Below are 24,076 nucleotides of genomic sequence, written 5' to 3'. Positions count from 1 at the left end.
CTCCGAGTCTGTAGAGGGCGCTCATGTCACTGGAATCCCACTTCCTGGCCTAGGGCAGGCAGAGGAGCAGGAGCCGTGAGTGCCTCAGATCCTTTCGCAAGGGAAAGTCAGCAATCTGCCCTTCGGCGATCTCAGGACGCCTTTGGGGCAGGGAGTGATATTTCTCAAAGGGTGGTATTTAGATGAGCTCTTTAGTTCAGCTTGCATGCTTAGGCACTCACGTGCTGGTGGATTAGGAAGGGGCAGCACAGGTTAGAGTCCCTTCCTTGGGAGAATGGTTCGTTTTTGTCCTTCTTGCCTGAAGAACTTGTATTTGATGTTCTCCACGTCCCACTGTGCTGCCTCCATTACCTGCCTTCTGTTTTACTGCCTTGTTTTCTACATGCCAGGCACGTGGCCTTTCAGCTCTTCCCGAAGCTTTGCTGACCCGGCTGGTGTTCCCACGGCTCCTTCTCAGTTATCTGTTAGCCCATATCACACTTGCCTTGTAGTTACTTAGGTCTCATACCCCCACTGGACTCTAAACCCCTACAGGGCAGAGACCTTGGGGCCTCATCCATCTCTGCAGCCCTGGCTTCTAGCATAGGACCTGGTGCGTGAGAGGCCTTCTCGGGTAAGAAATGAATTAATCCACTTAAGTAACTGTTGGTGACTTAGACTTGCTTCTAAGATGAGTAGAAGAGAGAGTGATTCAAAGAAATGAGTCACTTCAGTGAATTCGTAGGCTCTTTATTAGAAGGCAGTAGATTTTCTTGGGTAAGAGGTCCTGCCCTTGGCTTTGCCACCATTTTTCTAGAACTATAATGTTTTGGTGTATGTCTTACCACCCCCCCTCCCCATGATACTGACTTCTTCATTATGTTACCTGGAGGCAGGTTCCAACCATTATTGCACACTTTTGACCAGGGGTTAGCAAACTACAACCCATGTGCGAAATCTGGCCCACCGCCTATTGTTAATAAAGTTTTATTGGCACGCAGCCACACACATTTGTTTATATATTGAGGGTGACTGTTTTGTGCTACCATGACTGAGTTGAGTAGTTACGACAGAGACAGTAGATCTACAAAACCTAAAATATTTACTTCCTGGCCTTTTACAAGAACAGTGTACTGACCCCTGTTTTAGATGTCCCGTTGCGGTCTGCCAGCCCACAGTCCTCGGTTATGCAGGGATTATATGATGTGAAGCAGCATGTTGAAGAAGGGGTACGTGCATAAAGGGTTTGAAACACCTGGTTCCAGCACTTGCCATTCGAGGAACATTCAGCACATTGTTGTGGTACTGTGCGATCTCTTCTTCATCTATAAAACGGGCATGGAAAATGTCTGCCTCACAGGTGATTCTGTGCCCTGCTTGTGAAAGCACTCTGTGGATGTCCGAGCAGGCCCTCAGAGCAACCGTGGACATTATTGCTGCTGTTCTCTTTCTCAGGAGGAGGAAGCCAAGAAACTGGTGAGTGAAGCCATTGCAGCTGGCATCTTCAATGACCTGGGGTCTGGAAGTAACATTGATCTCTGTGTCATCAGCAAGAGCAAGCTGGACTTCCTCCGCCCGTACTCCGTGCCCAACAAGAAGGGGACTAGGTGAGTGAAGGAGATGAAATTCTGCCTGTGGCCCTAATTTCCTTGGCCACTCTCAATCTCTCCGTGGCATTTCAACTGGGTTTTCTTGACTGTTAGCCACGTTAGGTTTAAGTAAATCCAGTGTCCCTGGGCCGGCCGGCCTGACACAACAGACCTGTGAGTCATTATTTGCTTTATTTGCTGTCAGGTGTAGGAAAGTGATTTAATTTGAAAATGGTGGTGGGAGAGGGAGAGCAGGGCCCAGGAAAGAGCCCTACCCTGGAGGGTTGTGGGGGAGAGGTTCGAATCGCCTGGTGTTCTTTCTCTGGTCTCTTAAAGAAGCCCCTGAATTCTGTATGAAATTCTGTGAGAAGCATTTTTTGGGGAAACCAGCCCATAGCTTTTCTCAGAGTGGTCCAGGAGTCGCAAGCAGTTATAAACCGTTCGTTAGGAGTCTCTGAAAGTCTTGGGAGCTGACTGGTGCCTCCTGCCCTCCAGGGAGCCCTGTCCTTTAGCCCGTGGCCATGTGCCGAGCAGGCTCCGTGTGTCGGTGGAGCGGCCCGGGCTCGGACTGGGGGACAGGGTTCTAGACGATTTGCTGAACAGAAGTGGAAGGTTTCCAGCCTCGTGGCTGGAGCATGCAGACGAGCTGCTCATTTGCGGTCTCCCATGGCCGTCCGGCCGTCCTCTGGCTCCCGGCCTCTTCTGTACCCTGCGTGGCTCAAGACGTGGCTCAAGACGTGGCTCCTGACCGCTGCTTCCAGCCATGTCCGTGCGAATGCAGCACGGCAGGATTTATAAACTCAACCACTTCCGTTTCGCCCCACAGCTAGCCCAGAGTGTGGCAAGCACCTTCTGGAATGCTTACTTTAACGCTCACTACTCATACCCAGATTCCAAATCGGGAGTAATTCCAAGGAAAGAGTAGAACATTGAGAACCAGCACTGCGCTCGGCATTGTGGGAACTCCCGTGTGCTCATGGAGGGTAGGACAGCTCAGCAGCAAGAAGTTCTCGCTCAGGGGTTGGAGAAATCTCGTTGCCTGGCGTGTGACTTTGGGCGCGTCAGTGTCCCAGTCTTTGAAATGATGGAGCTAGATTAGGTGATCTCTAACGACCTGTGGGGTACCTGGCGCTGTACTGGGGGAGCAGGCTTTGCCAAACTCCCTGATGGACTGCCTCCCCCATTATTTGCAAGATGCTGCGTGAGCTGAACAAGTCCATGGCGAAGAGTTCAGGGAGGGGGCGTGGTTACACTCCATCCAGACTGAACGGTGTCCTGGGTGAGGATTCCGGAAGCCATGTTGGAGCCACGGAAAAGTATTTGTGTTGGACAAGGAACCTGTGCTCAGCAGTAGCACATCTTAATTCTTGGAGACGCTGGCTTTCCTCTGGAAGGGAGACTGAACGAGAACAGAAACAAAATGATCCCGTCGGCTGGTTGTGAGGGATTCAGTGAGGTGGTGTGAAAGGTGCTGGGCCCGTGGCAGGTGTGGGCAGCTTGCTCTCTAGACGGAGCTTGCTCGCTCCTCGGGCCCTGAGGCGGGTGCCATGTGGCGTCAGGCCCCGTGACGACAGTGTGTACTCTGGGATCTTCCCGTCACCTTTTCTGCCAGTGGCTGATCGCTGGGGCACTCCCTGGGGTAGGGGAACCTCTCCCAGAGTGGGCAGTCCGGCGGGGGAGAGAGCAGGGGCAGAGCCTCAGGCCTGGGCAGGTGCAGACCCGGCCATGCACCTTCCTCTCGGCTCTGCCCCCAGCCCTCCGCAGCCCTGCTCCGGGAAGGAAGCCCTCTCTGCATGCCGACACCGGGCGCCATGACTAGGGTGGCGGGGCGGCGCCCGCGGCCAGGCCTCCCACAGATGTTGTGCTTCGGAGGAGTTGGGCGCAGCAGCCACGTGGGGCTCTGGCTCCAAGAGGACAGGCTGCCAAGGGCCGGTCTGGGGGAGGGAGCCACGCCTTCACACTGGCACGGACGGGTGGGGCACATCTTTAAAAGGTGCTGCTGGCCCCTCCTTGGAAGGGTGTGGTTGGGACCCGAAGGTTTGGCAGAAACGCGGCCAGCCATTCTTTGCTGCTCAGGCTCCTCTGACGTCACCCACTTTTTTCCGCTTCCTGCTCCCTGTTTGAGCACAAGTGCCCATTCGAGGGGGTGATTTTCGAGGAGCACGTGGTCATGGCACAGCTAGCAGCCTTCTGTTAGTCCATGCCAGATTGACAGAAATAATGTCCCAGCTGGGGACAGACCAGAGGAACAGTTGGATTTGTACTGTTTGACGATATTGTAATTCCTGGCCCCAGTGTGAGAATTAGCAGCTCACATGTGGATCTCACAGACCGCTTGTGCTCAGAGAAACCGCTGTCGACTCAGAGAGGGGTGTGGGGAGTGTCGTCGCGGTGATCCGCCACGCCGCCACAGGCAGCAGGCCACCCTCCTCGAGGCTCAAGGGTGTCGTCAACAGTGACAAGCCCAGAGTGCGGCTGTGGGCCATTTTTATACTTAAAATGTTCTCGAAGTGTTCAAGATAACATTTAAGTCATCCTTTTTTCTATACAAGAGAAGGGTGATGGCGGCTTAACAGATCTGCTTCCCACTGATACTGAAAGGTGCTCTTGGGAGGTTGATGCTCGAAGGCGAATGACCAAGTGTTTTCCAGCATCTTCTGGGGATGGTAAGGTGGTGGGGAAGGAAATCTGAGTGCCCATTAAGTGCCAGGTGCTCTGCAGGAGTGCTTTTAATGCACATCTCTCCCAGGCGTCCCTATTTTGTGGCACTTGAGCACTGAGGAGAGCGAGCCTCGGGACGGCTGAATGAATCCCCCCCCAGGCTACAGAGCAGGGAGTCAGGAGAGCCAGGCTCTGCGTCCGGGCTGTTCGCCACCTTACCTGAGCGCATGTCCCTCGCTCCGGCCCCGTGTGGGGCCCCTTGAGGAGATCCTAACTCGGCCTTTGTTTCTGTCCCGTTAGGTTTGGCCGGTACAGGTGTGAGAAAGGGACCACCGCAGTCCTCACGGAAAGGGTCACTAGCCTGGAATTCGAGGTGCTGGAAGAAACCGTGCAGACGATGGACACTTCCTGAATGGTGTCCGTGGATTGGGGTGGCGGGGTTACTGCTCTACCGGACGGGGGGCAGTGGAGGCTCCCCCGTAAGACATTCATTTGGCAGTGTGTGCTGATGAAACCCAATAAAAAATGAAAACCAAACTGAGTGGCTGAGGCCTGGGGGTCGTGTGGTTTTTTGGCCACCAAGGCTCAGTGACCTGGCCTGAGTGCCAGTCTGCGTTCAAGCAGGCGTGAGAGCAACGTCACCCTCCTGAAAGCAGGTGAGGCCTCATCCGTTGCAGCAGTCAGATGGACCTTTCTCCCCACCCCTTGTGCTACTTGTCTTTCTTCAGGGCGGTCCCAGGTTTTCTTGTTTTGTTTTTTTAGGGTGAGGGCAGCACAGCCTTTTACCTCAGCAGCCAAATAGGAAGAAAGTAGAGACGATCAGTTCTAAGTACGCAGAAGATGCAGGTAGGTTAGGTGGACAGTTTGCTTCTCCGTGGCCGTGTACAACTGGGTGCGCTCCACTTGGGCCGGTTTCACGGAAGTCAGAGGAACGCTTTGGGGCTGTCGGTAATGATTAGGATACCATCATTTCACAGGCACTCAGGCCTGCTGAATGGTTGAAATCTCACGCCTCCAGAGCGTTCTGGAGTAGGCAGCGTTGCTCTCATAGTGTTGGACGTAGATGGCATGCAGAAAGCAAGTTCATCTGGGTCTGAGGCGGATTCTGCCAAGGGTGACACAGTAGAGGCTCAGAGCCTTAAGCAGAGTAGGTGTTAAAAAAAACCTGTGTGGAATCAGAAAAACCTTCAGTGGTAGAGGCGAGGCAGAAGATAGGGCTTCGACTCTCCCCTAGAGATAGCGTGCTGGGATACACAAGAAAGAGTCCCGGCACCAAGGTCTTCCAGAATGAACCCACTCTCGGTCCAGCCCCCCCTTGTTAAAACTGCAGAGAGAGGGGTAGGGAGAACAATGCAATTACTTAGGGCAGCATTGTGGCTGACGATTGTCAGAATTATCTGGGGAGCTGAAGAAAATTCCAAGATTACTAAGAATGCCTGGGGTCTGAGAAATGTTTTTTAAAGGCGCCTCGAGAAATGTTGCTGACACACGAAGCTGTTTTAAAATTATGAACCCATGAATTGTACACATTCACAGAAGTGACCCCTCTTACCCCATTTTATTTCAAACATGGAGAACAAGTACAAAGCAAAGGTTGCATCTGAAGAAAATGTCTCAAACCCGACAGTGTTACAGTAGAACAGAGTTCACACATGGAAACAGAGCAGTGGCCCAGCCCAAGTCCTTTATCCCCAGGGAGGCCTGGGCCCCTGGTCAGCAAGTTGGCTGCAAGCGGACCACCTGACCAGAACGCTAACAGAGCGGGCGGGCATGTCTCTATCTAGCTGGAGGGCTGAACTGTCACCAAGTCAGCGGGTGACAACTTAGACCATTTGAGGATTAACTTGAGTATAAGCAAACGATTTCCTTCAGAGCTTGAGTTTTCCTTAAGTTCACATTTATAAATTAGTCTTCACAGTTAATCCTATTTGGGAACAAATAAATGAACATAGTTCTGGTTTCCTATGCATGATACAACTGTATGTTAACTCTTGACTTACATGGTCCATGGGTCAGTTTTGTGAAGGGGGGAGTGGCAACCATTTTGGGATCGTCTGCAAGGCGATGATGCTAGGTAACTTGCAGATTTTATTTCAAATTCTGTCAGCAACGCTGAAGGTAGATAGTCTTAGTCCCAGTTTACAGATGAAGAAATTAAGGCTCAGGCTAAGGAAGATGCCCAGGGTCGCGGCGGGAAGTTGCAGAACCAGAACTTGCACAGAGAACAGCCCAAGGGCATGTTTTATATTTGTTTTTTGGTTTTTTTTGTACCCCATGCTTCCTTCCCACGGAGGACAACGCTTAACACTGATTGTTAAGTGACCTGCCGGCACTGAAGCAGGTGACGGAAGTGCCTGCTACACGGCAGGTGTTCAGGAGAAGGCGGCTGAGCCGGACTGCATGGAAGGCACACGTGGCTTCCCAATATTATTTGCCTTCTGAAGCTCTGTGCCAGATGCTGAGTTCTCCTCATCGTCATTCATCGAGTTATAAACATAGATAAAATATTAGGAAAATCACTCTGCTTAAAAAAAAAAAATTTCCACCTTATCCTTTTACAACAGAGCAAGCACACAGCTTGATTTTTTAAAAAAGATTCTAAGAGCTAAACCGAACTTGCTACTAACCATTTTGAAAGGCTCACTACAAATCACACCGTCTCCTGCAACCCCCCTGTTCTTACAAACCTTGACAGGTCACTGAAGGAATTATCCTCAAGATTCACATTACAGTCCAGACACATGGGGCGCGTCAGTGGCTCGCCGAACCACTCACCCTTGGTAACAACCCAGCTGAGATTGTCCACAAAAGTTTAAAGAAAGGACTTTCGAATTTGACCACCAGTTAACGTGTGACCAGTGCCCCTCCCCCCAGCTGCTCTGCATTCGGCATCTGCTGTAAAGCCCGGCCCCCTCGGGGAACCCGCTGAACCCTCTTGTCTTAGTTGATCTAGGCTACCAGGCGGCCACTTTGGAGAGAAGACTCAAGTAAGGCAAAGTGGTGCGGCTCTGCTAAGGCACGCCGCGTCCACGTTCAGGTGCTTGAAGTCCACACGTGCATCTGTTTGGCAACCTGGTGCACATATCCGATGTCCGGTCTCTGGTTGGGGTCGGGGTAGATGCACATACTGACCAGTTCTCGCAACTGTAAGAGAGAGAACGCTGCGTGTTATTTGTAGGGAAGCAGCAGCCTCGTGAGGCTTTGCCGGCACTTGACCTGTCTCGACTCCTTCAACCCTCGAGGCTCTGGGGGGTGAGGGCTGGCACTTCCGGTAAGGGACGGGTGTGCAGGCACGGCCACCGCGGAGAGCCAGCCGAGACCAGTCCTGCGCCTGTCCGGCCCCGAAGGCCACGCTCCAAGACCTCGCGAGCGGGTACGTCCAGACAGCTGTGAACTTCCAGCTGCCCACGCTGCTGTGTGCGTGTGTGTGTGCGCGCGCGCGCGTGCTGTCGGTCATGCGGATACCCAAACCAGAGGACAAAACTCAAGGCGAGGGCTTATTGATAATAAATGCATTAACATGCAGCAGGGCTGCAGTCTGCCCACCCCCTGGCCTCTTTATTGTGCTCATGAAAGACAGAGCTTTTAATTATACAGACACCGAAGGCTGCTCCTGCCTCGGGGTGGGGGAGGGGCGCCTTGAGCCTCTGATCGCCTCGTTCTTCTGATAGCCAGAGTGCCAATTATTTTAATGGTAATTAAGATAATGACCTTAAAAAGCCTACGTCTCAACTTGCATCACTGGGCTCGCTGCAGTTTTAAATACCTGGTGCTGGAGGGGCTGGCCTGCCCTGGGGTCGGGGGCAACGGCGGAGAGACGCTTGGTTCCCAATAAGGGGGCTCGTGTGGACTCGGTGGCCACGCTCAGGGAGTCTGGGGAGGGCGGAGGGGTCACGCGGAGGCCCCGGGGCTACTGTACGTGCTCCACGTTTCACACCTGAGGTGTTTCGGGCTGCAGACGAGGTTTTTCCGGGTCGGGCATTGGGAGCATCTCCTCCAATCCGCGTGCCGCCTTTTTGGGGTTCCGCTGCTTTCTTGGCACCGGGAACCCCCCGGACAGGCGCTGAGGCCGAGTCTGCGGTCAGCCCAACACGCCTGGAGTCTGAGGCTGCCCACGACGAGCACGTACTTTTCAGAGCCTGACAGCAGTCAGGGGAAGGTGGCGGCTGGCCCCTGACAGCTTAATGTACCCAAGAAAAACACATCAGGGTAAAGTCATTGTGACTCCCAGTTACTCCTCTGTGAGTGGACTGTGCGGTTGGCAAGAAGAGCAAGTTTGGTAAACTTCAGAAATCAAGAGAAACAGACAATAAAGTGTCTTTATACCCATTTCTAAGAGGTGATGTAAACTTCAAAAGTGAGGTGTACTGAGTGACTCCAGTGCTAAGAAGCATCTCTCCTCACCACACTGCCTAGAAATGCTGGGTGTACGAGGTGAAAGCCAGATGCCCTGGGGAGTACGAGGTCACGGAGTTGGAATGATGGACTTGGGAGGGAAGGGGGCTGAGGGCTTTACTCAGCAGATTCATTCATTTCAGCTTCTGTCTGGAAGGCAGAGAGAAGTTGTGATCTGCTCCAAATTGCAAGTCTAAGCTTCTAAATGGTACAGAGTTCCAAATTTGTTAATTTACTTATTTTTTAAAGTTTTGAAAATGCTATTTGTTTGTTTATTTATTTATTTGAGAGAGAGAGAGAGAGAGAGGGGGGGGGGGGGGGGGGGGGGGGGGGGGACAGAATCTGAAGCAGGCTCCAGGCTCTGAGCACAGAGCCCGACACGGGGCTGGAACTTGTGAACCGTGAAATCATGACCTGAACTGAAGTCGGATGCTTAACTGACTGAGCCATCCAGGCACCCCTCCCAATTTAAAACGGTAAGAAAAGAGGGGCCCCTGGGTGGCCCAGTTGGTTAAGCATCCAACTCTTGATAACTGGGTCAGGTCATGATTTCGTGGTCATGGGATCAAGCCCCTCGTCGGGCTCCATGCTGAGCATGGAGCCTGCATGGGATTCTCTCTCTGCCCCTCCCTCTCCCTCGCCCACACACACACACACACACACACACTCTCTCTCTCTCTCTCTCTCAAAAATAAACTTAAAAAAAAAAAAGGTAAGAAAAGAAAAACCAAATGCAACTATTAACTTGGTTAAGAAATCTAGTTTTTCTTTTCCTGCCAACTTCCACTCCAGAGCACTTCGACTTCTTCCAACGATACGTAGAAGAATTCTGTAAACCACTGAGGTAAAGGCCATGAGAGTGTGTACTGAACAACCCAAGGAATGTGTACTCCTGGTCCTCTCTCTCTCCTCTGGGAGCGTGCAAAGCCAGTGAGCACACAGCCTTAAGTATGAAGGCTGCCAAGAGAAGGGTGGCTGACGACCCTTTTGGCTGGCCTGCCTGGACATGGGGTTCAAGCACGTTGGGAGACCTGGTCTCTGCAGCTCAAGCCCCCGGGAGACCAGGGCTGCTCCTTTCAGAACCTTCGGGATGGGGATCGCGGCGAGCTGCACAGGTGGTGCCTCATCCCAGCTGGACACCTGGGTACTGGAGACATGTGCCATCAAGATACGCTGGCACAGTGGTTGGGGGCGGAGTCTCTGGGTTCAAATCCTGCCTCCACCGCTCTCGCAAGTTACGTGACCTCGGGAAAGTTACTTTAACCTATCCGTGTCTCGGTTTCCTCAGTAAAATGGGAGTTGGGGAGCGGGGAGGACTCAACGGTAAGTCATAAACGTGGGCTGTTACCGTGACAGTAGCTTCCAGTCAGTGTTAACCTGGTGCTAAACTGAGCGCATCACGTGCATTACCCTCATCCGTACGCCGACCCTGTGAGGTAGAGTCTAGGATCATCGCCACGTTACAGACGAGGAAACGGAGACTCAGAAGGGACTCACCCGAGGACGGTGAAGGGAGCGTGCAAGTGAACACATCCGTCTCAGCCCTCACACCCTCACATCAGCCTCAGCCATCTGTCACATCCGCCCTCAGCCAGGCTGTGTCGTAAACCTGCCATTTCACCTTCACATTTGATTCACAAAGGTGAAATCTTAGCCCTATTTTCAAGAAGACGGACCTGAGGAAGGGGACGCTCAGCCAGTAGCTGGCACGACCCAATGCCAGACCTGTCCGTCTGGACCCAGAGCAGAACGCTGACGGTAAGAACCCAAGGTGTGACTCAGGTCTGTGACAGTAGGGAGACCAGTCCGCTTGCCGTGGCTTCCGGTCGTGGGAGCGGAGTAGCAGCCGGCCGGCCGGGCTACGGCCGCCTCCCGCCTCCGCATCTGGTTCCTGTTGTCCGACACCACGTGGAGCCCGTCTCCGCGACCCGCAGCAGCGAGCGTCCCACTCAAGCACCGGGTTGGGAGCCAAAAGGGCAGAAGTGTGCCCACGGGGCCTCCCCGGCCAGCTCCTGCTGGATTCGGTGCCGGTGGGCAGGCCACAGACTGCTGCTGGGGGCCCACACTGGTGTCTGTGAAACCTCTCCCGTAAAACTAATCTACTTTGCCCCCTCACTGAGTCGCTTTCCCAGAAATGTCCACCCGGCGAGGTGAACCCCTGCCCAACCCCACAAGATGCCTCTGCTCGTGAGCCACTGCTGGCCATCGGAGTCCCCAGGTCTGGTGACAGCAAACCCACCTTCTCAGAGTAATGTTCTCCAGGGAGAGGTGGGTAGTCACATTGCTCGATCTTCTGGCAGAGGGAGAAGAGATTCATTTTATCTCCATAGAAGGGGCTCTGGAGAGCTGCCATCTGCAAGGGGAGAGGGTGAGAGGCATGAGTTTGCAGCCCTGAGGTCCGGGGACAAAAGGGACCGCTCCGGATGGCCGTATGGTCCTTCTCTGGTCCTTGCTGCGACTGTCGGGCAGGCTGGCTTCACAACCCCGACGAAGCTGGGATTCAACAGAAAGCAGCAGTTTTAACGTGATCCTTGTCTTATAAGCAAAGCAAGAGGCACAAGGTTTCAGTGACAAAACCCGAAGGGCAACGAGGCGGGGCCAGCCGCGCGCAGGCACACCCGCCTCACACCTCAGCTCCCAAGGCCTGAGTTTTGGCCGTGCGTGCCGCGCCGGCAGACGGAAAGAGGCTCTGCTCACCGGGATCGGGGCCCAGCAGGCCCGCTCTGGTACCCTGTCTTCTACTTCTAAGAAGCAATTCCAAAGACACCCGTGGGAGGATGTCCGAGGAGTACATTTACGGAATTACTTACCTGAGGACTAGCGTGTTGGGAGTGGTGGGGAGGTAAGGTTTTGGTTTGCATTCTGGCTATTTTGCTAGCTGCGAGTTCAGGGTTCTCTTTGGAAGCTGGACGCCCAGACATCATCAGGGAGGAGGGGCGGGAGGAAGAAGGCTGGCCGCCGGCCACCGACTGCAGGGGCCTGGGACCCTCCGCTGGGCAGAAGCTCCAAGGTGGGAGCAAGTGCCCGGCTCTGCGCTCTGCCTGCTGCGTCTTCTGTCTTCTGCCCTCTGGTCTCTTCGTCCATAAAACGCAAAGACGCTCCACGCACAGGGCTGTGGTGAGGCATGGCTGGCACCAGAGGCGCCAGGAGCTGAGGCTTCCCGGACTCCCCACCCCGACCGTTCAGGGCACTACTGGCGGGGTGTCTTCAGAGGGGGTACGTGGGAGCTACGGGCGGCTCCGTGAGGCAGCCGCGTGGCGGCCCAGCGCAGTGCCCGCCGGCCCCATCTGCTGATTAATCCATGATGGGATTCAAGTGCTTCTTGTCACTCCCACTCACTGTCGCCTGCCGCCGAGAGACGGCCCAACGCCTCCCGCTGATGAAGTGCCCTTGGGTAATTGTGCCTGCCCGTCCGGTTGGCCTCGGTTCCCTTCGAGGAGCCGGGCTGCCAAGGCCACTCTGTGCAGACTCCTTGGCCGGGGCACTGGGCTACCCGAGGACTCCTCACTTGTCCTCGGGCCCCGGAGGACAGGCCAGCAAGCGCGATCTCAGGGCAGGAAGGAGCCCACGGGTGCTGGGTTTATGGGTGCCCGCTAGCTTTAGTGTCCCGGTCTGCCCCCCATCCTCTGTTCACCCCCGTGAACAGGTCCGGTGGCCCCCAGGGCAGGGCCGGCCTCCTTCAGGAGGGCCCAGGGGGCTTCAGACCCAGGCAGCATCCTTGGGTCGACACACGGCCTTTGGGGAAGCAGCCGAGCGTGACCTGGAGACTCTGGTTTCCTCTGACCCCGGTCCAGGCATCTGCCCGGGGCGGCACCTGTGCGCCCAGGTGCCTGGGCCACGCTCGAGCTTTCAGGTGGACGTTCAGGGCCGGCCTCACCCCTCCTCCCGTGACCAGGGACTCCGACATGCCCTGAGGAGGGCTACGGGGAGTGGCCCTGGTCCTCGGCAGGGAAGGCTGTGTACGTGGAGGCCCTGCCCGCCGCGGGCTCCGCCAGCCTGACGGGGAGCTGGCTTTACCACTGAGTGTGCAAAACGGCATCGCTCGGGTGATGCGTTTCCAATAGTTAAAATGAGAGCCTCGGGTGCAAAGGGTTAATTGGGCAGCTTCAAAAGGACATCTGTTGCCACAGCGGAGAGCAGCTGAGGCTCCGGGGCGGTCACTCGGGGTGATCTGCGTGCCCCGCGAGTCGTGGCTAGATGATTAAGACAGATTTTCCTGGAAAGTGTTTCTGTTCAGAGTAGAAAGGACATTTAAAATGTTGGTCCACTAACACAGGCCCTGGCTTTCCATGTGTCGGAGCTGGGAGGCTGGCGAAGCCCTTTGACGAGCCAACCTGATCTGCACAAACCTTGCTGTTTAGGAGTCCAAAAGGGCCCCAGAAATCGGTGGCCTTCAGCGCACCCCTGCCTCCTTTCCGGCACCCTCCCACACAGGCCTGACCGGGGTCGGCAGCGGCTCCACCAGGGAAGCCCTCCCCCCGGCCTCCCCGCTGACAGCGGCTTCTCCATCCACACAGGCAGATTCTAGTGGCAGCGACATCCCCCCCCCCCACTGCCCCTCCAGCTGCGGGCCCTGGGCCTTCCATCCGGATCAGGGCACTGGGCTGTGAAGGAACCTCGGGCTGCCCGAGAGGCTGGGATTAGAACGATTACCCCGAACGACGAGATCCTCGCACCGGCGACCACCCACGTCTGCACGGGCGACGCGGAGGAGGAATCGCCGTCTGGGGCCGATCCTGGCTGTCTGTCAGGGCTGCTGGAGCCGTGGCTCTCAGCGCTGCTCCTCAAATGCAGAACTGTCCCTCTGTGGCGTTATCGGGATGACACACGACCGGGGACCTGGGAGAGTGCCGGCACTAGCCCCCGCCGGGGGAGCTCGGAGAGACTGGTGTGCGATCTGAGGTGTCACAGGAAGAAGGGCAACTGCCTTTGACTCCTGTCTGTCGGGGCCTCCGACGCCCATCTTGTCACCTAGTGTCTCCCAGAGGCCAATCACCAAGCGGTCTGCAGCCCTGTTCTGCCACGAGGTAAAGGGCAGCCGGACCACGCTCTGGGTCAAGCCACGATTCCAAACGCGCCTCTGCGCCAGGGGTGGCTGATTCTTAGTCTGTTTCCCCCACTGCTTTCTTGCTGGGTCTCAGTCCCTTGAGGCTGCTGTGAGAAGGTCCCCCGCCGAAGATCCTGAGGCTGGCACCGGATGAGCCAATTCCTTCAGCTCGTGCTTCAGAGCTGAGCTCTCGTGTAAATAAATAAATTCCGCAGAGCCCGGCCAGTCCGCCGGACTGTAGTGAAAACAAAGCCCTGGACCTTCTAACAAGGCCAAGCCCCAGCATCTCTGGGACAGAGGGGAGGCTGAAGTCACTTGGGGCTCCTGGCTCCTCACAACCTGGTCTTTTGTCTCCCAGGGGCTCTGGGCAGAGGCCCGGGTCCCTTTCTTCACCAGGGGCGCCTACTCCAGAAGGCCTGCCCGTCCTGCGTGGCCAGGGCCTGGCTCCTGTCCACAGGGGAGTGGGCTCTGACAGGCAGCCTGGGGACAAGCGCCCATCCTGGCCACTTTCCTGCTGTGTGACCCTGGGAAGTCTCTCCGCTTCCCCGAGCCTCAGTTTCCTCGCACAGAGCCAGGCTGGGACTGGCCTAGCGTGATTTCCCCGATTCACCCCAACGTCCCGGGCGGCGCTGGCCTGGCGGGGCTCCCCGCTGCTGAGCCAATTGGCCGGTTTCTCCTGGTGCTGACCTCTTCAAGACAGATCCCAGTTTGCGCCCACTCCTGGGGGACACAAGCCGGTGCTTTGTGGCAGCTCCTCACTAGCCACGGGTCAACATCAGCATCTTAAAGTGACCTCAGGAGTTCCTCCCTGGATATGGGGATGCCGTGAAAGGGGCATGGTGGGCTGAATAAAGGCTCCCAGAAACGTCTGTCTCTTAATCCTTGAAGCCTGTGAACGTGTTACCTTAAATTCCAAAAGGGAGTCAGCAGATGTGATCGAATTAAGTGCCCCAGATGGCAGGTTCTTCTGGTTGGTCCAAGTGGGTCCTAAATGTAACCACAAGTGTCCTTACATGAGGGAGGCCGAGGGGGATTTGACTGCAGAGGAGGAGACGTGTCGCCACAGTGCTATGAGGAGGGGGTCACGAGCCAAGGAATGCAGGTCACCTATTTTCCATGGAAAAGGCAAGGAAATGGGCTCTCCCTAGAACCCGGAGAAGGAACCAGCCTCACCAACACGTGCTGTCCACTGAAATCGATTCTGGATTTCCGGCCCCCAGAACGGTAAGCGGATAATGTTGTTTTCGACTTCGTGATAACCTGTTACAGCAGCCAGAGGAAACTCACACGGGGGGCTTTTGAGACTTCCAGTCCATGCTGGGGCTCCCGGAAGGGCAGGCCTGGCCGCATCGGGCAGGTTTTCTCTCGCTCTGTGCTGTCGCCCCAGACCTCACGCATCCCCCGCCCCCACCGGGCTCAGGTGTGTCCCTCAGGAGCCACGCCGAATCCTCAGATGTGGTCTGGAGGGGCTGCGTGGGCGCGGAGCCTCTGTGGCAGCTCCTCTCGCCGGCGCTCCTGGAACCCACCACAGGCTGCTTAGCGGGAGCTCCAGCCGTGTCTGCGGGATGTTTCCTCCCAATTACCAAGCCCTGGGCACAGATGCATCTCCCTCCCTGTCTGCTGGGAAAACATCCGCTCCCCGCGGGGCCGGGGGTGTGGGGAGAGGGGTGGTGGCCCGCAGCAGAGCCCCTGCCGCCTGACATCCTCCGAGAGGCTGGCCACGGCTGGCCACATCAGCCACACTAGCCCTCTTCTGTGGGAGGCCCAGGTCCTTAGATCAGTGCCTGCTGTCCCCAAGGATGTCAATGCCCGAAGGAATTGACTGATTTCATTGACCTCCCACTGCCAACACGTCCCTCCCTGGCTGCCAGCTGTGCGGCCCCCCATGCTGCCGACACGTAAATCAGCTCAGCTGAATGAGAGGCTGGTGCTGGTGAGCCACGAACACGGACGCTGCCTTGTTAGACGCGCGTTTAGGTGCCGCCGAGACCCAGAGGACCGCCTACCGGGAACCCACGGGCCGAGTGTGGCAGGCCTGGGTGGGCATCGGCCTCCAGAAGCCGAGACAAAGGCTCGGGCAGGGAGCAGGGCGGCTCTGTGCCCGGGGCTTGGCGCAAGCACAGGGAGCCAGCTGCCACCCTCTGGCCCCGGGGAGATGAGCCTGCCGCCTGCCGCACCCACCCTGGGCTCACACCCTGGTCGGGGGCCGCGTGTCTGTCTATGTTTGCAGACCCTCGGGGTTCACAGAGGCAGGGAGCGGCTTACGGAAATCCCAAGCCCGGAATGGAAAAATAAGAGGACCAAACCATCTGGACCAGGGACGATATCCATGAAGGCAGGGGGACAAAGCTGAGTCCTCCATGGAAAAGGGGGCCAAGCTGCACTCTTGTTTCCTGCTGGCCAAAGCAAAAAGGGAAACGTGGCCAGTTGTGGGGTAGATGCCAACTGATCGGCCCGCACTGGGTCAGCAGCTCCGGGCAGCAGGGGTGGGGGGGCGGGGGGGGGCAGGGGCGGGGGATAATGAACTTCAGTGACCTGCCTGCCATTGCCAGAGGGCTTTCTCTGAGCCACGCTCTGTTGGTGCCTCACAGCAAGGGACGGTGTGACCCCATTTTGTACTGGGGTGACGGAAGCTCCTGGAAGGAGATGCTGACTTGCCCCAGGGCCTTCATGGGGTGAGGGGGCAGCTGAGCTCTGAACGCAGGTCCTTCTGCCCAAAGTGGCCCCACACCAGGATCCTGCGCGCTCTCACCCAAATTACCGCAGCCACGTGAGTTAGCTGCGTGCACGCGCGCGCACAGTCGGATTCAAACTCGCACGCCCTGCCCCCTGCTACGCGGAGGGCATCTGCCTGGTCCTGGGGAGACCGGGAGCGGCAGTCCAGCCCCCTGAAGACTGACCCCGGGGTGGACGACGCCCGGTTAGTGGGGGGGCTGGAACCCCCTCCTCAGAGGGGCAGGGGGGCAGGGCTGTGGGTACAGGAGCACGGAGCCCAGGGAGGGTGGGCTTGGCTTTGTCACTGGCCTTAGCCCTGGTGGCCCTGGTGTTCACCTGAAGAAGAGACTGTACTTGGAGAGATGGCTGGAGAGACCCCGAAGTCAGGATTCATCTTGGGAGGCAGATACCGGTGCCAGAGATTCTGAGACTCCGGAGCTTTGCCCACCTGGCTTTCATTCACTGTAGGCAAAACGCAACCGAACAAGCCCTCTGGGGCTATTACGAATGTGCAGGAACGTGGGGCACCCAGTAAAAGCGGGTTTCTTTCCTTTCCTGTCATCCTTGCTGAGGAGAGTTCCGACTTTCATCTCTTTTCTCTTGTTGCTAAAGACGCCAATTCCCCTCCACATTCCCTCCCGCACCCACTGTCCTTCCCAAGGTCACCGCCCACCCCCCTGCTCAACCACTCTGACTCCCAAACCCCACGGCAGCCGGGCTGTGGAGGGAGACAGGGACGGGGAAGGATACAGAACGCAGCCCTCTTCCGCCTGAGGGGGCCAGGAACTGCCCTGCGCTCCCTGATCCACTGCGGCCACCAGGTGGGCACCACCGCACCCCGGCTGCTCCCGTTCGGTGGCCATTAAAAGAATTCCTCCCACCACAGATGCCCTGTGGGGTCCCGGAAGGCAGGTCTGCTCCCCATCTCTGACAGTCAGGGTCCGACTCCCCCTCAGACCTTCAAGATGACACCGTGGGTGGCCCACACTGCTGACCTCCGGGAGAAGGGGGTCCCAGGCACAAATGCCACCTGGCTTCCTCTTTAACCACTAGGTTGCTTATTTAAAATGAAATGTCTGCTCTTAAAAGCATTTGAGTTGCTGCGAAGTTTCAACCTTGCAAAGGGATCAGTTTTGACCTCAGAGTCTCAATCAGTAACGTGGGGAGGGGGGGACCCTACTGCCAAAGGCCCCGACCACAGAGGCAACCACGGTCCCCACGTGGATCAGCAGTGGGCAGCTTTTTCCTTAAGTTCACGCCCAAGGACTGTGAGGTCAATTCCCAGAGGCAAAAGTCCCAAGGAAGCCAAGAAACCAGTCTCCGTGACACCCACACACTCCCGGTGGCCCCTGGCTGCTACCTTGAGCGTCGCCGCCCTGGCGGTCACGGGCCACGTCAGCGTGATAAGGGGCCTCTTCAGCTTCTCACTTCTGAGCCAGACCCCACATGTGCTCAAGTCAGCTCCGGGGAAAGCAGAAAAATAATCAAGGTTCCAATTTTGAAAGCAAACCGTGCTTTCTGGTCTCATGGCCCTTGGAGGATTGTCAAAGCTTTTCACATCTGTTGTTGCATTTATCTGGACGGTGACGGTGCAGGATGGGTACTATTCCCATTTTACAGATGGAGAGGCGGGCTCAGCAGGATGCACAGAATCCCAGAGCTGCCCAGCACGACGGGGCCAGGGCCAGGGTGCTGGAGGGTGTGGCTGCCAGCGTGAAGACACGGGAGGGCTCAGGCCCCCTGCCCTCCCACTGGCGGCTGCAACAGCTTCATGGCTAAGAATGGCTTGTGCTCCCAGACCCCCAAGGGTGGCTGGCCAGAATGAGCGGGAGCTTCTGTTTGTTCGTGGCGTCTCATGTCTGAGCCTGCCAAGACTCAGAAATATTCCCGTCCTTCCATCCTGATTGACCACCACATCTGGAAGTGGCCATTTGGTGGCTCCATTTCATGGCTCACGGGAGGGAACAGTGGTCTTTAGTGAGACCCATATTGCTGAGCCCGGGAGAGTGTGGACACCCTCTGTGGCGAGGGCTTCAGAAGCATGGGCCAGAGCTGACCCCTTCTGTCCCCAACAGAAGCCTGAGGCATGGGTGAATGTCAAACAGTGGACAGGAGTACCCTGGTTACCAGGGAAACTGGGGCAACCAGACCCCCTGCCTGTGCCACAGGCAGACACTGGACTCTGTTTCTAGTCTGTCTCCCTCTGAGCTGCCCAAGGGTGGCATGGAACCCAGTCTGCCACTGGTCACACATCTAACAATGTCCTCCAGCCCAACGGTGTTAATCAGGCAGACGATGGGCTGAGTGGGGTGAAGGACAGGACCCAGATGGTGCCCATGTCACAGGTGGACACCGTACATCCCTGGGTTCCCACCTTGAGCTGGTCGGGGGAGCCCTGCCCTGGCTGGGTCCCTGACACGCATGCCTCCCTGAACGCCGCTGAGCCGTGAGGCAGACACTCACCTCATACAGCAAACAGCCCAGAGACCAGATGTCGGACTTGAAGTTGTAGCCATTCTCGTGGATCCTCTCCGGTGACATGTAGTACGGCGTCCCCACTGCAACACAGGAAGACGGAAGAGGGGTGGGTGCTTATGCTCTGTGCGGGGAAGGACGTAAGGGGGAGGGGAAGGTGTGGAGGCTGGGGAGAGATCCAGCCTTGGTCTCCCTGGGTGCCTGGGCAGCCCCCTCTCACTCTCCGCCTGTCCCCCCTCAGCCAGAGGAGATGCTGGACAGGACCGGAGCTCCCACACTGGGTATGGTGCTAAAGCCCCTGGGGACAGGGACCTCCTCACACCTGAGAATCAGCCTGGGGACTGGGCAGTTGGGGACAGTGTTTCTGCCAAGGGCCCGGTGGTGTGGGATGCAGTGGCCAGGCTCTGGGAAGCAACTGATCAAATGTCCATTAGGGTGAGTGCTTGAATCCTAGAAGAGTCCAGATTTCTCAACAGTGGGAAGGAAAAAAAAAAAAAACCCAAAAAACCTGTTAATGCTGACCTAACATTCGTGTTCCTAACAGTCCCCCAAGGAGGCATACCCACTTTACAGATGGGGAAATGGAGGCTCAGAAAAGTGGCAGGACTACGGTTCAAACACAGATCTTTAGGCTCCAGGAAGTGAGCTCTTAGCCACTACCCTTGGCTGGCACCAAACGGCATGTCCAGACTTGGGGTTGGCCAAGATGTCTTAAACCGAGGACAGAAAAGATAGTAACCATAAAAGAAAAGACTGATAAATTAGACTTCACTAAAATTACGGACTTCAGTTCCCCAAAAGACCATTTAGAGAGTCAAGGCAAGCTGCAGGCTGGAAGAAAACAGTCCTTCCATACATATACCCAACAACGGCCCCATATACAGAATATTTTAAAGCATCTATAATTCAGTAAGTAAAAGACAAACAACCCCCTCTCTCAAGTTAGCAAAAGATTTGAAAGGGCACTTCACAAAAGAGAATTTCCAAGCGGCCAATAAGCACATGAAATGATATTTTTCTCATTACTCATCAAGGCAACACAGATTAAAAGCACAGCAAATTACCACCATCCACCCACCTGAGGTCAAAGTTAAAAAGACATATATAAACCAAGCCTGATGATGTGGGGGGGGGGGGCAACTGGAACCCTCACGTATTGCCGATGGGGACAAAAAAATAGTACACCCACCTGGGAAAACCATCTATCGAGCTGAAAACGCTGCTGATCCCATAACCTGCCAGGTCTGTTCCCAGGTCAATGTCCAAGAAAAATGAGTGCTTCTGTCCATCAAGAGCCATGATCAAGAATGTGCAAAGTGGCTTTATTCACGATAGCCAGAAACTAGAAACAAAAGCCAATCGACGCTAGAATGGATAAATTGTTCATGTGGCCTGTTCACACAATGGAACAGTAAACATCAACAAACAGGAGCCACGAAACTGGTCGATCTCGCAGACACGGTGTTGAGTGAAAGCAACCATGACAGAAGGGCATGCACTATCTGATTCCATTTTTATCAAGAACAGGATATGTATATACGTGAGAATTCAGTTAAAAAGCAGAGGGGGCACACCCTTGACGATGCGGAATTAATTGTACAAAGATGAGAGGGTGTCCTGAGAGGAGGTGAGCTCCTCATCACCAGAGGCATGCAAACTGCAGCAGAGGGGCTGCTTTGGCGGGGCGGAGGAGGGGCCCAGAGTCAGGATTTGTAAACAGATCTGTGGTCTGAGACTCTGATCCCAGTCCATTCGGAGGATGACTGTCCTGGATGCTTTGCGATCAGACCTTAAAGGTTGCTACACAGAGAACATTTCCACTGGCCTGCAGATGCCACCTGGACATGATGGTGGCTGCTGCTGCTCCAGCCAGAGTCTGTGTAAGGAGCCGGAGTCCAGGGGCGCCTGGGTGGCTCAGTCGGTTGAGCGTCCGACTTCAGCTCAGGTCATGATCTCACAGTTTGTGAGTTCGAGCCCCGCGTCAGGCTCTGTGCGGAAGCTCGGAGGCTGGAGCCTTCTTCGGATTCTGTGTCTCCCTCTCTCTCTGCCCCTCCCCACCCCGCCCCATTTATGCTCTCTCTCTCTCAAAAATAAATAAACTTAAAAAAAAAAAAAAAAAAGGGAGCCGGAGTCCAGCTCGGCAGAGGCTGAGCCTGACATGTGGCTTATGACCTGCGATGGAAGGATGTCCTGCGTCACGAAACATGCGCGACCCTGAGGGAGAACAGGCCTTTCAGTGAGCTGGAAAACGACAGGCGCCCTAAAGCAGGGGCCCAGGCTTCAGAAACTCGTGGGCCAAAGACTTCCTGGGGCAACTTTGATTTTGCCAGGTAAGGTGGTTTTAAAAGTACAAAACCCCAACTGCCAGTTAGTGGCACTATTATTATAAAAAGAGAAGGCGGTTTAACACTAGAATAAGTGGAAGAACTCACAATCTCAAACTCAAGGACGGTCCTTTACATTGAAAAGTTTAGCTGCTTGAAAACTTGATTACCTTCTAGCGTTTTCTCAAGTCATTAGAGACGGATGAGGACTTACCACGGCCAACTTGTAAAGGCTGTGAAGAGTGATGGGAAGCCCTGCTCTGGGCTTGAGCGCCCTGGGGCAGGACCTTGTTAACCAGAGGGTCCCGGTGCCCTGTGCAGGACCAGGCCCCTGGGGGGCATCTTCTAAGTGCCTACTCACAGAGTCAATGAATCCGTCCTCGCGTCACTGTTAACACCTTTTTCTTGCAGCCTAATGCACCGCCTGTTTAATGTACTGCCGTGGAGGAGCCTACTGGTTGGTGCCGTATGTGGACACCAACACCCTTTGATGGCAGCAGTCCTCAGCAAGGGCAGCAGCCATCACTTAAATGCATGTTGGAGAGACGGCGTCCTATATGCAACCTCTTGTATATTCTGGTCACGAGGGAGCAAAATGAATGGGCAAATACGAAGTGGATGACCAGCTCTCAGACCAGATGGTAAGGGACTCTGGCACCAGGAAGGCTGTGGATGGAGGTCAGGGGCCCTGTCCCTCAGCAAGGGACAGCAGTGTCCGCTGCTGGCCACATTTCACCCCTACTCCTGGCCCAGGCCCTGGGCGCTGCGAGCACAGGCTGGTCCCGACGCCTCTCGCCACCCTCAGTCTTGTCCTCTGCTCATCTTAGACCCACCTGGGCCTCTATGGGAGCAACTTGGGACAGATGCCCTGCAGCGTGGCCAGGCCCACCTGAAAGAGAAGACTTCGAGTGCCCGGCCCCTGCTTGAGACCCTCATACTGCCATCCCAGCCCAACCCTACCTACTCTTCGGTTCACCTCTGTGCCTTTGCACATGCTGTCCAGGTAAGCTGCCCCTCCCCCAGCCAGGGAAAGCTAGCTGCTCGGTGAGGCCTGGACTTCTGGGTTGTCCCTCTTTTCTGTCACCACTTTCTCCTTCCTCGGGCCTGCCTGTGGTGAAGGCCTTGGGGAACGTGGGGAAAGAAAGGTCAGGGAGCACCACTTCTCCCCCATGCTGCACCCAACCTTCAACCTCTCCATGGCTCCTTTTGCTTTTACCCGTTTCCACAGTGCGGGGGAAAGGCAAACACCCAGATGAACGTGAACTTTCTTCTAAGATGCCAGCGCTGCAGATTCTATCCATCTGCCTGTCCGTCCATCCATCCATCCATCCATCCATCCATCCATAATCACCCATCTATTGTCTGCTTATCTACCCATCCATCAGTCTATCTATATGGTCTGTTCATCTATCCATCAGTCCACCCATTCATCTGTCCTGCATCCAGTGTTAACGGAGCCTTGATGTTGTGCTGGGCCCTCCCAGGAGTGGGCCCATCAGGAAGCAGTGAGTTTCCAGTCCCCGAAAGTGTCTAGAAGGACACAGAGAAAGGCTGGAGTGACCAGGAGCTGCAGCTGAATCACTTGTAGAAACCTGTTAAAAATGTGGACCCCGGCCCATCCCCAGACCTATGGGATCAGAGTCTCTGGGGCCAGTGCTTGGGACACGGCATCTCTCCCTAGCTCCGGGGAGATGCTGACACATGTCACAGTCTGGGGGGCTGCCCCCACCCCCCATGGTCATGCTTTCAGATGCCAAGACACCTGCGGAGCAACCAAGCTTACGAAGTGTTAACTTAGGGAAATCTGGCCTGTCCCCGCTGGGCACTGGGTCCTCGTGCCCCCACCCCTGGGCCGATTCTCCAGATCTCTTGACCCCACCTGTGAGCCTTAAAGCTGGGGTGCTCAGCTTGCGCCGGGTGAACACAGCACCTCTTCCTGTTTTGTCAGCTTTTCCTGGGAGGAAGTCTGTAAGACCTGCTTTCTATACTGACAACAGATACTCAAACGTAACGAAGCATAATGCACAACTTGCATGAGTTTTAAAGATAAAATGAGACACTTCAAAGAAATCCCAAGCTTGCGGCTGGCCCTGGAGGATGCATCCCCAAGCCCCAAGGGAGCGGTGATTCTGGGGAAGATTGGGAGAAGCCAACAAGAGGAGGGGCCCTGAAGGCCACAGCCGACTGGGTCCCCAGTCCTGCCCCAGGGGCCCCTGGTCACTGCCAGCAAAGCAGCAGCGCAGACCCGGAGACACTCAGGTGGGCCCAAGCCCCCTTTCCAGCAGCCTTCCCATTGGAGCCCCAGCCCCGCCAGATCCCAGCCAGCCCCCGCCCTCACTCCTCGCAGTGGGGGACGGAGCTGGCGTATGAAACAGGAGCCTAACAAACCCCGACCTTCCCCGCGTCTTTGCCTAGAACTCCCGGATTTCAAACCGGGTGGATATCAGAGGAGAACGTGGGACCTCAAAGCGGAGGCTGATTAAAGGGGCCGCATCCCAGAGATGCGCCACTCCTGTCAAAACAAACTTTGCTGCGTCTGGAGATGCTTGCCGTGTTTGAAACGTGTTCATTAGATATGAAAAAGGCAAAGATTTCACATGAAGGAGACGCTGGCGTCTGTGGGCTGCACTTCTTCCCCACTCGGCAGTTTTGAAAATGGCTGGAGAAATGGGGGTCCCCGCCCGACACCCACCTGCCAGGTGTGACTAGGGGCTGGGACCCCGTGTGCAATCATGGCGGCAGAGGTGGGGACCGCATGGACTCGAGGTGGCACGCGCTTCAACCCCTCAGCAGGAAGGAACTGAAATTCTCTCTCCCAGCCTCAGTTTCCCCAGTGGTGCAACAGAGGGGTTGCACTTGAGGGTCCCCGGAGGCCTCCGCTCCACCTCGTG

The 24,076-nt window shown here is 55.9% G+C and overlaps 2 protein-coding genes across 6 annotated transcripts in view; one reads left to right on the top strand and one right to left on the bottom strand.

The window, feature by feature from the left end:
- PSMB7 (proteasome 20S subunit beta 7) overlaps window positions 1-4,766 on the top strand; it is a 58,895-nt gene extending 54,129 nt beyond the window's left edge. Inside the window, exons 7-8 of the mRNA XM_049637696.1 lie at window positions 1,435-1,586; window positions 4,530-4,766. Of these exons, the coding sequence (XP_049493653.1) occupies window positions 1,435-1,586; window positions 4,530-4,641 (264 nt within the window). The 3' untranslated portion in view covers window positions 4,642-4,766. The remainder of the gene's footprint in view (window positions 1-1,434; window positions 1,587-4,529) is intronic.
- Window positions 4,767-5,768: 1,002 nt separating this feature from the next.
- The window catches only part of NEK6 (NIMA related kinase 6), an 86,169-nt gene continuing 67,861 nt past the window's right edge, over window positions 5,769-24,076 (bottom strand). For all 5 annotated transcript variants that reach the window (XM_049637661.1, XM_049637677.1, XM_049637652.1 and 2 more), the window contains 3 exons: window positions 18,850-18,944; window positions 10,864-10,977; window positions 5,769-7,373 (listed from right to left, as the gene is read on the bottom strand). In XM_049637661.1, the coding sequence (XP_049493618.1) occupies window positions 7,263-7,373; window positions 10,864-10,977; window positions 18,850-18,944 (320 nt within the window). In that variant the 3' untranslated portion in view covers window positions 5,769-7,262. The remainder of the gene's footprint in view (window positions 7,374-10,863; window positions 10,978-18,849; window positions 18,945-24,076) is intronic.

This window comes from Panthera uncia, chromosome D4 (genome assembly GCF_023721935.1).
Source record: "Panthera uncia isolate 11264 chromosome D4, Puncia_PCG_1.0, whole genome shotgun sequence".
Classification (NCBI taxonomy): Eukaryota; Metazoa; Chordata; class Mammalia; order Carnivora; family Felidae; genus Panthera; species Panthera uncia.
The sequence above is the reverse complement of the archived record's forward strand: the minus strand, read 5'-3'. Positions and strand labels throughout refer to the sequence as shown.